Genomic DNA, 13,914 nt, shown 5'->3' with positions numbered 1-13,914 from the left:
GCTTAGTTTCCTCGGGCATAGGTATCGGTGGTACTAGTTTTTCAGGTGGATTGTAAGCTTTGATCGGTGGTATGGGTGTTATACCTCGGTTAGGTTGCTGCGCAAATATTGGAGATGGTTGAGGCGGCAATTGAATACTTTGTGAAGACACAGGTAATACAAGTGTTTCTATTACTTCAGCCTCGGCTGCGGCAATAGATTGTGGTGGAAGACTAATTGGCTGAGGTGGTGTAGGTAGAGGCGAAAAAGGCCTATCTGGAGCTGTCGTTAATGCATCTACCATTGATCTGACAAAACCACGAGGAATTGAATTAGGGATAGAAGTTGGGGGCAATGGTTTTATTGGCGGAATATCTGATCTATCTATTTCTACCAGTGTTTTAGATGACTCAAAAACTTGTTTTAAGGCACAAACATTTTGAGGTATTTCGTTTTGTTGTTCAGGCAAAGGCTTTCTCTCATCTTCGTGATTTAATGCCACTAGATCAGTTATTGATTTGCTTTTCGCGTCACATTGTGCAACTTTCAATTCAGTACTTTCTGCATCGGGCAAATTAATTTGTTGATCTAATTTAGTATTTATTATTTCTGTCTGAGTAACACTGACAGTATGTTGCTCAACAGTATCGAGGTTACTTTCTGCTTTACTAGTAATGTCATATTTTCCACTTAGTGATTCCTTTACATCATCTATGATGCTTTCACGTCGCTCTTCTGTTTTTGTGCAAACATTTTCTTTTGTAGTGTTTTCTTTGGTCTCATCAGTAGTTTCGGGTGTTTCAACTGCTTTTACGTGATCAGCCTTGAAATCCTGACTTCGTTGAATAACTTGCACATCTGCTTCTTGTTTTATATTTTCCTTTATTTGAACGGTTTTGATTTCGTCCATAGGATTATCGTATGATTTTTGAACAGGGGGACTTGTTTGAGATTGATACATTTTTGTACTTTGACTTTCAACTGATGATTGTTCAGAGAAAGATTGAACAGTGCAACTTCTTATCTCTTGCACTGCTTGAGATTGCTTACTTTGCATTATTGACTCGGATTTAGAAGATGTTGCTGTAGCTGTAGAAATGCTTGCAGATGCGTATGAAACACTTGATGAAAATTCTTGCCTTTGTTCCATAGAGGAAACTGACTGCTGCATCATTTTTGGCTGCACGTCAGATGTTTGCTGCGGAGCACTCTTTGAATTAAATTCAGCGACCATTCGAGAAGCTATTTTTGCCGGTACTATGTCCTTGGGTATTTCACTAATAGTTTCGGAGATTAAATCACTCTTTGGGAGTTCGTCTTCCGGGGGATTCGGTGGGGGCCACACGATGCTTTTGACATTCTTTGCTGTTAGTTTATTAATTAACGGGTTATCAGTCAACGGGAGAGGAGAGAATAGATGAAAGAAAACATTAGTGAGTTTGAAAAAAGCTACACAAAATAATGTAAGCGTATTTGCGAAGAATTGTTTAAAAAGCATGTTAAATATCCGAAACGAAATTGTGGATATCCTACATAGTAAATGACGCATGATACTCGTGATATTTGGTGCCAGGAAAATAGTTATTTTAATGCTGCGACTGACAATGGCTGCTCGCGTAGCGCACTCACGTTATGTTGATAGTTCACTAAATTCATTTACACCTAACTTATAGTAGCTATAAGCTCAACAGCGCTTATTATAAATAATCCTGTTCATTTTTTATTACCTTTAAAAATGGAACCTGCCCAGTCTGTCGAAAATAAATAATTTCAATTTGCATATTGAAACAGCCAATTATGTAATTTTAAAATAAGTTGAAAGAAATCTGACCTCAACAGGCATCTTACAACAATAAAATTGTTAAATACACAATTCACAATAAGTTAATTACCATTCAGAATACATTAACCCAGTAGTAATTTTATAGTAACTAGTGATTAAATTCGTGATTATTCTTCAGAAGTCCCATTGCACGCGAAGTAGTTATTATTAAGTGATTAAGTGCTTAGTTTTCTTACAATAGTACCTAGTAAAGAGAATCATCTTTAGTCTCTGAAATATGTATAGAAAGACATTACACGTTTTAGAATAAAAATTATTGTCTTACTAATTAAATAATTAAAATGACATCAAAAACTCATTACGCAATGTAGAGGTATATGCTCTTTATATGTAATGCAATAAGTAAATGCGTTTTATTAATAATTATATACTAGCTTTGTACTTCACGCTTAGATGCCTAGTCGATTGGCTACATTTTCGTGCATGGTAACTGAAGTTGTGAAGGCGTCGTGACTGCATCGAAACAGCGGACCGCATTCAAACTGTTTTCCATTTGTATTCTAACTACTGCTTCGCAGTCGCGATATTGTGAAAGTGCAGCCCGTGTGATTTTGCTCGAAAAAATTGTAATATCATATTTAGGTGTACAGAAAATTTCGGGAAGTATGATCTTTTTTGATGTCATTCACGTTTGCTCTACAAAACTAGACAGCAAAAGTGACTCGCTTACTGGGCGCATAAGGTGCCGCAGGTGCGGCTGCGGGCATGTAGGGCGCCGCGGGAGCGGGCGCAAGCGCCGATGGATTGTAGGGCGCTGGCGCTGTCACCGGACGCGCCGGCGACAACGGCGCCGACCGCGGCGACAGCGAGGGCGAGTACGCTGATCCAATTGACGAACCAAATGGTTTCGGCCCCGACAAATTACTTGACGGCTAACAGAAAGAAACATTTGCTGTAAGTCGGCACTATAGCACAATCAAATACTTCACTAGTGGATTCTAGTTTTCTAAAAGGTACTTACGCTGAAGAGAGAGGACGAACCATTTGTGTAGTTGTTTGTGGCAAGGGGTGGCAACGGAGTAGAATAAGTGTTGCTCGGAACGCGACTACCACTGCAAAAAACAGTCGATTTAGGTTCATCTGATTTACTATAGATATACCTATACAGAGATGCGAAAGTCGTATGATAGATCACAAATTTAGATGAATACATACGGAGGCACGGTGACCGGCTCGAGGTTGGGCGCAGGCGGGTTTTGGCGTGCAACCAGCTTAGCGTGAATGTCGCAGTACAGCTTGGCGTTGATGTTGTAGTAGCCCTGGTTCTTGAGGGACGTACCGCACGTCGAGCACTTAAAGCACTCCACGTGCAAGTTTTTGTCTTTAATGCGCACGAACACACCGCTATAGAAAAAAAACGAGAATTAAGTAAACAAACATTGTTTTGTCTTCAATTTAATGTCGAAGTGATATGACTATAGAGATGGATAATAAACATAAACATCATAGTATAAAATTCGAAAATTTCTGATGAATCACTTGCTTCAGTATCATTCATTTTTCTAAAATATACAAGCATGCTCACCAAATTGCTCGTGCTAACCGAACGTGTGCCAGGCAAAGACAACAAGGTGCGCGTAGGTATATGTAATGCAGCGAAACGGACATGCTGGCGGTGTGTGTAATATCTGCTTTGGCTGGTACAATATGCACAAATACTTCAGCTACTACCATATACAATGTGCAGTGAAGACCATGATTACAATATACAATGAAATGATACAACGAATGCGTATGAAATAGTCAAGTAAATAGTCACATATATCGTGAATTCATTAATACTGTATTTTTTTTAAAGTATAAAGTTGAGCGCGTTTACACGATATATGCACGTATTTATAAGGCTGCGGTACCTTCGCTGGTAACATTTTCATAGTTTTACAATGGTGCGTGCAAAGAAACCGCAGCTAGAAAAAAGACATCGAACAACTTTTTAATCTACTATACAATAACTAGTGCACAGGTCGACACGGTCGCAAACACGTCAAGGCATTCCGGAGGCGCCTTACATAATGTAGCGGTTACACTCGGAGCAGTAAGGGGTGTCGTTGACAACGGGCAGCGCACCAACGTCGGGCTGCGGCTGCGCGGGTGCACCAAGGGCCACGCGACCGTCAGGCAGCGCCTGGTGACAGCCCACCGGGAGGCTGGGTCGGTGCATCGGTTCGGGCGCCAACTGCTCTGCCGGCGGTGCAGGTGTTTGCGTTCCAGTGGAGGCACGCGGCGCCATTGGTGGCGGCTGAGGCGTTGTGCCCGGCTGCGGCGTGCTCATCACACGCGGTGTACGCGAGCGGGAACGATGCGTGCGATGAAGGCTGCACGGTGTACCCGCACGCGCCACGCTCGCCCGCGAGTAAAAGTGAGACGGTTCTGGAGGCCCGCAACATTCGGTTACTTTGCGTGGTGAACAGTCACCAGCTAAGTCTCACTCGGGGACTACCTAAATTGAAAACGAAGCAGCCATCCTATGAAGATTGGAGGAGGGGAAGGGAAATGAGAGGATACACAAAACATAAACACCAAAGAATTGCGCCATTTGTACAAATTAAAACATCGAACCGAATGGATATCGATAAGAATCGAATTTTGTTTCCCAAATAGCCTGTAACGAGGTTTGCTACCGTGTCGGCCCGCGCGAGTCGTCCGACTTACGTGATGAGTCGTTCGCACTCCTCGCATATATTCTGTCCGGGAGGCAAGCCGCCTGTGTTGTTGATTGGCGCATCAGGCCGAGTGACTGGCGCCTGCACGTGTCGCAGCCCGCTCATCAGCGGGGCCGCACCCGGAGCTCCGACTTCTACTATGTGCCAATTCGGATACCATTTATTGTAATTGTTAAGATTTATACAACATTTGAACGTATGAGCAGATGTAGTCAAAACATGAAAGCGATACTTAAAAGCATTTCCGATATTTTCGATGCATATTCAAAAAGCTCGACATGATTTGCCACTTAGACAATACAACATCATCCAGATAGGAGGAAAAGTGCGCATTTAAAAAACGGTAGAATATAATGAAATATTTACAGTAGAGCATGAGATATTGTGTGAGAGAGGTATGGTTTAAGTTACGGATACCTTATAAACGTATAGATATTATAACATGTTCTTGAGAATATTCAGGAAGTGCATGGAATGCTTGCAGTACATACCTGGCTCAGGGTCGTTTTGCTCTTCTTGAAGCACCTTGAAAACGGCACTCTTTTCTGCGTCGTATGTTTTCTCATTTTTCTTGAAATTCACTCTGCCAAACAGATAGCATGTTTAGTATTCGTAATTTTGAACGATTTAACACAATGCGACAGCCACAAGTGTGAGTATTGTTAAATTTTATTTCTGCTTTGAATGAGGATTCTAAATGCATGGGTTTGATGGCATTTAAAAGATTTAGCGAACTATTTCGAATTAACGCATTCATAGTTTTATATCACAACATCCAAGCACATATTGCATCATACCACATCTTAAACGTCTATGATTGCGATATTCCGTCTACTCACCCCAGAACACCTCCAGCCAGGACTTCTGTTTGCGCGGAAAGAGTTTCAGCGATAGTTTGGTCGCTGTACATTTTGACGGGTGTGTTGTACTGCTTGTTAACAATGCTCTTTACATTATCGCTGCCATTCATCTAAACAACATTCATGAGTTATTAGAAACATGGAAAATTCAAATTCGAGCATTTATTATTCATGATTTTACATAAGAAAGTTTACGAGGAAATTTTCTTGGCGCATGTTATGACTGTTATTTATTCGCAGCAAGGTTAACGCGGCCAAGGGCAGGGTCCACTTGATCATTAATCGTCTAGTTTTGAGAGAATTCCGGTTTTATGAAATACGACTTATTGAATGTATTAATATTGGACTTGAGGACTTTTTTGAACTATGTACTAGTAACAAAATTCCGAAGATTCACAATAGCAGGTACTTACATAGCCAAAAGGTTTGGCGACGTTGTTGTGGCCGGAGCCAAAAGCACGCGAAGGCTGAGATGTCGCCTTAAGAGACGTGTTGGTGACGGGAATCGGGGTAGCGCCTAAAGCACGAGAACCAGGCCTGGGTAGGCTGCCAGTTGGAGTGACTGATGGACGCCACGTACTACCACCACTGTTAGAAAATATGTAACTATAAAGAGTAATCTGCCATGCCTCCAAAGTGTAAAAAATTTTTCACCGTCGAAACAAAAACTGTGAAAACTAAGATCTAAATAATTTTTTTCAGAGCACTGTACTCATGGCTAACCATCTTTTCCGTAGTGATGGCTTTGCTGTGGTGGAGATCGAGGTACACTGCAATCTTTAAGATCTATTGTAATCGCCATTAAATTCCACCGTGTCGAGCAATGTAGGTCTCACCGTTGTACGGTGAGTTCAAGTGTGGTACCCGCAGCGCGGATGGTGTCCTGAGCCTCCTGGTGGCGGAGGTTATAGACGTCGCTGTTGTTGACACGGATCAGCGCATCGCCAGCCTGTAGTCCCGCGCGCTCTGCCGCACTGCCGCCGTTCACCTGCGCAAATAACATGTATTTTAATACAAAGTTATATAACAAAATTACACTTCATCGAATAGACGTGAGACAAAATATCTTTCGATGTTTATAATACCAACCTAATAAAACTTTATTTATTTGAAATGTAGCAAACACAAAAAATATTAAAATGTGTATATTCCATATACGTTACATATCTTTCAGACACGTCAAGCGTGAACATTGTTTGGTATAGTCATAATTATGGTTATTTATAATTACTATTTTGCATATTATCCTTGTTTGTAGGTAAACATAACCATTGTCATAAACCGCAAACATTACCTAGTTTATAGTGCACACTGTTACAACTGCACAGAATACACTTCTAACGTGCCTTGTAAAGCAAACACATAAGAATACATCTTGTACACACGCCAGCACATCAAGCTACATATTGACGTATCTTGTTCCGTTGCACTGGAGGCGATTTTGGAACAAAAATGTGTAGTCTGGTGTGCCGTTGTCCGTACATATATTCGTTAGGTACCTACATAATATTTTTTTTTATGGAACTTTATTATGATCGAGGCTAGTCTTGCGATTATGAATGGTGTATGTCCCAGATTCCTAGTGGGTAGCGGTTGCGAATTTATCGCGGAATGCAGGCCGAGGGCAGGGAGGAGCGGAAGGAAGACTGACGTCAGCATGAGATCACCGATTCTCGCTCTGGATAAGTTTGCGTGCGACCATTTTGTGCCCAGTGCCCACATACTAATTAGATAAAAATTTACGAGTTCCATACATTGAACTTAAGATAGTATAATCGTCACCTTAAAGTGAAAACCTCGCATACGCGTTTTCACATAATTCGTTTTTATTGATTTTTCTTAAAGAAAAACTTATAAACTTGCTCAAATATATTATTAAAGTATTATAATATATGATAGGGTTATAATGTAACTAATCAAAATGCGAACTACAAACATTATTGCGTTTACTACATTTTACACCACATTTTTATCTTCGTCCTGAAAAATTACATGGAAAGAAAGAAAACTGCCTCCGTGGCCGAACAGTTATTATGCTGCACTGCCACGCCGAGGTCCCAGGTTCGATTCCCGGGCCCGGAGAAATATTTGTATGGCCTACATTTATTTCTCTCGTGAGTTTGGGTGTAATTTGTGGTTGTCTATGTGTGTGTCCATGGTACCCGCGACACAGGGTCTCCCTAGTGCGGGGCTATGTTGAGTGTGTGTGTGTGAGCCACGGCGCTGGTATAATGTGGAGCCCATGGAGCGCGTCTCAGGCGCGCCAAACAAACGCCACACACGAGTCACTGACATTTTTATGTACGCATACGTCAAATACACACTACAAAAACATAGAAATCACATACGAGGTATTCACTCTAAGACGACGATGTAATGCTAACTATAGGTAGGGTCCTAATTTACTAACAGACATTATTTTAAGGACATGATCAGTACCAGCATGAATCAAAATAAAATCCAAAGAGCTATAAAACAGCTGTTTCATAATCATTACAGTCAATTAATACGCTATTTGAATAGAGACCATAATAAAAGTGGTTTGGTTTCATTTCGCTGCCATCATACATCACGTGAGGCTGTGGCTGAGCTTTTTGTTTGGTTTACGTAAAAAAATGTACCTTGGTACTGAACATGGCCCTAAAAGGGCTAATAACTATAATACATAATATGTTTATAGGAACTTATGTTTTATCGGTTTTTATACTGACTGTTCAAAAGATTTAATTTCAATTTTATTGTCTACGTGACTTATTTTTATTATTACAAATTTACACAATAAACTGTATTATGATAAGCAGCAATGTATAGAAATATCTATAATAGGTTTATGCGACACTGTTTTATGTATGTTCAATTATTATAAGCTATATGTACCTATATCATAAATAAATAAAACATAAAATACCTATATCATAAAATTGCTTTAAGTTATATTAATATTACATATTTAATTTAATTTCAAAGCGACAGTGTTGTCCTGTTACTTTGAAATTAAATCGTATACGATTAACAGATTATTAATATAACGCAATTTTGAGATAAAACATAATATAACGCAATTTTTGAGATAATATTATATATTGTTAGTTGCCGAGTGCGAGATGTTTATTTTTTTATGAGAGAAAAGTTGAGTCAGATTAAGGACAGAGCTAAAACTAATTTGTTTTAATTATAGGAATGTCGTATTAAAAGTTTTCTGGTTAATTTAAAATAACCGTGTAATTTTTTATTTAATTTCATTGTCCGCAAATCTTCTAAAATAACATAACAACAAGAGAACGGAGACATCTTTCTGTTTACATCGTTTTTATGACATCCTTTTAAAATTCATATTCAGTACTTAAAACCAAACGAGTAAGAGTTACTTATTTATTGTAAGGTTTCCATATAAACGTTCTACTCACACATATGAAACAGCTGGTTCTTTTTTCGCGTCTTCAGACGAGACCCCGTATTAAATTTCCTATAGTTTTGTGTAAGTACATGCCCTTAAAAGGATGTCAGGTAATGTATTATGACCATATTTAACTGTCGATAAACAAGAGCACAAGTTAAAACTCACGGTTAATTTCACCGACACGAGTAAAGTAACAACACTTCAATATACAATAACACGTAAGCTATAACTACTCAAGACCACGCTGTCACCGTGTCTTACGTGTCATATCGTTTAAAACGCGCACGTAGTCAATGCGGGCTTTTATAGTTTTCTCCCCCCTAATCTGTCAGCCGTCAGGACTGAATGGTCCTGCGCTCGCGCAGCCTCCTTCCGGCCCATAGTGGTTGGCAATGACCTCGACTTGCCGACAACGACAACCCTGTTGCCAAAGAATTGAAACAGCCAGATGTTCCATTTGGCAGAATTCTCGAATGCACCACTTATTTAATTATTTTGTGTAAATTAAAAATAACTTGACAATAACATTACGCGAAGTTAGTATCAATTAATATTATTGCTGCTGCCTTAGCGTTGGCGTTTTTGACCAATATTATCTGACTACACTCTTCAAAACTGTTGATCAACATTTAACTGACCGCATTCCTCGAAACTGACACTGGCCCAAGTCTAGTGTCCGCCATTAAGGAAATAATAATTACACAATTTTCAAGTTTCAACAACGCAATTATCGCTAGTGGACAAAACTATCCAACCTCTTTATCTTTATTACTTTTATTAGGTACACTATTAAATATAGGGATGTCTTTGTTACTTTCTTATCCTTAGATAGAGTTTAAATTATTTGAAAATATGAGTCTTGTTCAAGTTCAGTTGTGTTATTTCCCGGAAAGATGTTCTTGTCTGCTATGGTATTCTATGGGACTTGCGGCGCCGCACGCGCATGCCATATACGGCTTCAGAACTACAAAAACGAGATAGTAATGCAAGCCCGCCGCGCGAGGCCAAGCCATATTATGTTTTCTTTATTGTTTACTATTATTCTCTGAAAAATATGGTCCCAACGAAGAGCACGAGCGGAATTATCCTTTTTTACCACGCGATTGCAATTGGTACTGGAAAAACTGGTATTTCTTATTAGTATAGCTTTTTTGTTGCCTTGAATACAACTATCAAGGGATAATGAACATTATCACGCGGTGGTATTGCTATTTATTATTATTAAATTGATAAAATGCTAACAACACACTGGCATCACATGTAACGACATTTTAATTACTGATGTGACATAATTGATAAATCAACTAGGCCGTTGACACTAATCACAAAATTTGTTAGGCGTGTACGTTGGCTACGCCATTTGTTAGATTATAATAAAGTCTGGCAATTTATTAAATATTTAAAAAAATTTCGTGTTATATATGATATCAGTTTTAGACGTGAACTGTGCTGGTGACAGTTGGGCATGGTTATTAGAAAATACCACCAGCGATAATCCACAGAAGGCGTTGTTGTCGCCGCTTGGCGTTCTAATTTCAAAACAAATCCCTGCCAGTACGTGACTCAGATTGTGTTCGAGTTTGGAACGACAACCCGAACACTTGCGTAACGACCACCGGCACCCGGCACGATCCATTCTGCTATAAGAGAATCTGGCGCTACTTGGACATTAAGAACTTATTTTATATACCACTAAAATGTATAAAAGTAAATAATAGCATTGTACATTTTCTGCGCTATTGTTTACAAAGGCTATCAAGTTCTTAGGGACTGCAATAAAAAAAAATGGCCACTATTTACGTTCGCACTTAATAGTCACATTGTCTCGCCAATTTAAGGCTCGCTAATTGACACTGCAACGTGAGTCTTGTGTCAGATTTGTCCTAAATAAAAATTCTACTTTTTATGGGAGACTGTCACAACTGGTCCATGTTTATAAGAGGGGAGTGAAAGTATTGGTGACGCGTTCACTCCAGGAATGCAGTTGGAACTAAAACCTGTCCCGATTAGTGGATCGTCCCCGTGCTCCAATGCAGTGCATTAACGTTACTTTGCAATTTTATTACCTCATGCCATGAGAAACCATAATATTAATAAGATAATAACTACTCTATAAGTTAAACAAATGCATGCGTAGATGGTGTATGTAAATAATAGTTTATAGATATTTCTTGATTACATCCTACAGTTACAAAGTATCGATGTATCTTTTAAATTACCTACTATGAATACACTTTGAGTATTCGAACTTACAGGTTTTTCAAATCCAACCAAGACTGTTATGGAGAAGAAGTAAAAAATACTCCTTTCCTTTTCAAAATGAAACTTCCAAAGAACGTTAACAAGGAATCGTGTTTATAACTGTGCGACGCAAAAGGAATAAGGTCAAACTATAATTTATCTGAGCGTAAGCACACACCGCTATTACAGCACGTCCGTGCCCACGAAATAATTTTGCTTTTTGCTACTAAATTACACGATCGTAAAAAGGTTTACAATTATGGATCATCTAAGGAAATACTGGTATAAAACAGTCATAGTGCATTTCCCCCGAGTAAAGACCAAGATTAAAGTAACCTAAATAAATTGCTGGACGTTTGAAGTTTTCGGAATAAAGTTTTTGGGTTTAAGAGATAGGTAGGTAGTCTTACGGACAGACGTTTCTTGTACCGTCTATGGATACAAGCGGCACGAACCATGGTTTCGCCGATATAATCTTGTCTAACACCAATAGCTCACAAGCAAAAACATAATACTTACTTACACGAAAATTACCTTCATAAAAAGCTTCGCAAAATGTAAATTGCTGTGATCGATTACACTCATGCATAGATCCGGGATTTTCCGGTCCAATGAACTGCCAAAACGATTTAGCTTCATATCTATCTAGTTCAATTACGAATCATAAGTAACCCATCAACAATAACTCTTGCAAAAGTACCGTTAAAGCCGAGAGCTCGTCATCATTATGATAATTATTGTTGCTATTGACATTGTAACGTCACACTAAATTAAGTATATGCATAAACGATTAAGTTTAATCAAGCGACGCCGTGAGATCTGTTCACTCAAAAATGTTTCAATTAGAGATATACTAACGCCAAATCATGATCAAGACAACACTCTAGTACAAGGTCGAATGAATTGTTCCGTAGTTGAACTACGACTACGACACAAATTATATTTAGCTGTAATGAGATGTCATTATTACTTAATACCTTACTTGATACGGCATTTTAGGTAGGTAAGCGCCTGTATAATATCTGTCTTGTTAAAATAAAACTTAATTAGGTACACATATTTACTATACGCTCGCGAAAGATGGCAGAAGGATGCGTCATTAAAAGAATGTCTCTCGACTTGATGATTGATAAGTGGTGCTTGTCGGATCATCATTTTTTTGGTACTTATGTCAAAGCTACATTAACGAGGACAAATAACAGTTAATGAGAGGCAAAAGCTTCTTTCAATAACTAGTAATTGCATACTTACATTTAACGCTTGTCACAGTGCTGACAAAAAGAGAACAGAGATTATAATGAACCTATATCAGATACCTGTTTATCCTAATGAGTTGAAAACGTTAGTAACCACAGTATTATACGTTATTTATTATACAACCCCAAAGTCAACCCACATTGTTATTATCGTACCTAGGTAGGTACCTATAATTGAGCTCTAAGTAATCTATGCAGAACAGAAATCACTAAAACGTAGTAATCTAAATCTCTAACAACCCATTTACGCACAGTGCCAGGGACAGAGCTCCCCTAGAGTGAGGGATATTGACAATAATCAAACCAAAGTATGTAGTTTTATTCCCTTATAAATTCCAGATATCTGCTTTTTGTCGCATCTTGTAGTTGCTGGCGACCGCGAAGTTAAGCGTGGACTGTACTTAGGCTCACTTTATTAATGTTAAAACGAGTATATCATTGAGCCCGGCACTATTTCCAATGTAAATATTTTTTCTTTATTAGTATTGAACTGTTACAAGAATTCAGGCAGATACCTACAAAAATTTAAATTTACCGTTTTTTACCGTTACACAGATTTTAAACGAAAGGTCATTGTTAGGTAGACATTTTGTGCAAATAGTAACTCTGATAGACAGTTTCATACAAACCTTTTGAACGACTAGAGGAGTGCCGAAGTCCTTGCCGCCCTGCAGCCGGAAACCCAGAGGCTGGTGGTCGGACTTATTCAGCCGCACAGTTATCAACTGTGCCATCTGCCAACAAATATACAATTACATTCTAATCGCAACAAAATAACTGAGACTTAATCAATCATCTGAATGTGTCACATAACCTAGAATATTCTACGTATGGATCCAGTATCATCGTCGGCCAACAGAACTTGACGCGACTACCTACCTACAAGTACGTATCTACTAAGTTATATATAAATTCTTGACAAATATAAATATCTTTACAAATCGTCGAGTGTACAATTTAATCAAAATACCCATTGACTATGAAAATACCTTTTAAATTCGTACAATAATTACATACAGCCAAACTGATAAAATAACAACCACAGACCATACTTCCGTGGTAACAACAAATGGAACTAGACACGTGTAAGCGGTCCGGGACGTTTCACTAAATTAATTTTTAAGAAAAAATTCTAATATAACATGTGTCACAATTTTATCATAAAAATATTTATTACTTACAGATGTAATTGTAAGTCAATGCTTACAGAAGAATTTTATCGGTTTTAAGGGTATATAACTACTCAGTACCATAGATATACAAGTCAGTATCTCATTTATTTTCTTCATGTCCGGGATTATTTAAATTTCTTAATTTATTTTTAGTAAGGCGTAAATTTTAGACTCTCGAAGATTTAAGTTGCAGATAAAAGTAATTATCATCTCTGACGAATTAAAATGGAAAGTAGGACCGAATAAAAGCGCGATTATGTATTACGCCAGAACATTAAGCCTGGCATTTGATCGACCCAATTGAAGATTTATTTTCTCTCGGCAGCCTCACTGACCGCGGTAAGCATTCAGACATCGTCCGATCTATTTTATCTTAGATCAAGATCTAAGTGCGAACCGAAAGACATTAGTGAAAGGAGGCTGAGAGCAAAACTTTCCTTTATTTATACAAGGAATAAACAATAACCAAAATCATTAATCAATTTTCGTGTGTCGAGATT

The 13,914-nt window shown here is 38.5% G+C and overlaps 1 protein-coding gene across 5 annotated transcripts in view; it reads right to left on the bottom strand.

Annotated features, from left to right (window-relative positions):
* The window catches only part of LOC113236799 (PDZ and LIM domain protein Zasp), a 36,416-nt gene that overhangs the window by 7,103 nt on the left and 15,399 nt on the right, over window positions 1–13,914 (bottom strand). For 3 of the 5 annotated variants that reach the window (XM_026472985.1, XM_026472984.1, XM_026472987.1), the window contains exons 2-10: window positions 12,872–12,976; window positions 6,182–6,333; window positions 5,759–5,933; window positions 5,325–5,455; window positions 4,977–5,068; window positions 3,832–4,192; window positions 2,978–3,166; window positions 2,784–2,874; window positions 2,493–2,694 (exon numbers count right to left, since the gene is read on the bottom strand). In XM_026472985.1, coding sequence (XP_026328770.1) covers window positions 2,493–2,694; window positions 2,784–2,874; window positions 2,978–3,166; window positions 3,832–4,192; window positions 4,977–5,068; window positions 5,325–5,455; window positions 5,759–5,933; window positions 6,182–6,333; window positions 12,872–12,976 — 1,498 coding nt within the window. Of the gene's footprint in view, window positions 1–1,706; window positions 1,731–2,492; window positions 2,695–2,783; window positions 2,875–2,977; window positions 3,167–3,831; window positions 4,193–4,976; window positions 5,069–5,324; window positions 5,456–5,758; window positions 5,934–6,181; window positions 6,334–12,871; window positions 12,977–13,914 lie in introns of all 5 variants that reach the window. The other 2 variants (XM_026472988.1, XM_026472986.1) reach the window with 1 other exon arrangement.

Source organism: Hyposmocoma kahamanoa, unplaced genomic scaffold, assembly GCF_003589595.1.
Source record: "Hyposmocoma kahamanoa isolate Upper Pololo Valley unplaced genomic scaffold, ASM358959v1 92, whole genome shotgun sequence".
Lineage (NCBI taxonomy): Eukaryota > Metazoa > Arthropoda > Insecta > Lepidoptera > Cosmopterigidae > Hyposmocoma > Hyposmocoma kahamanoa.
This window is presented reverse-complemented; position numbering and strand designations above follow the sequence as displayed.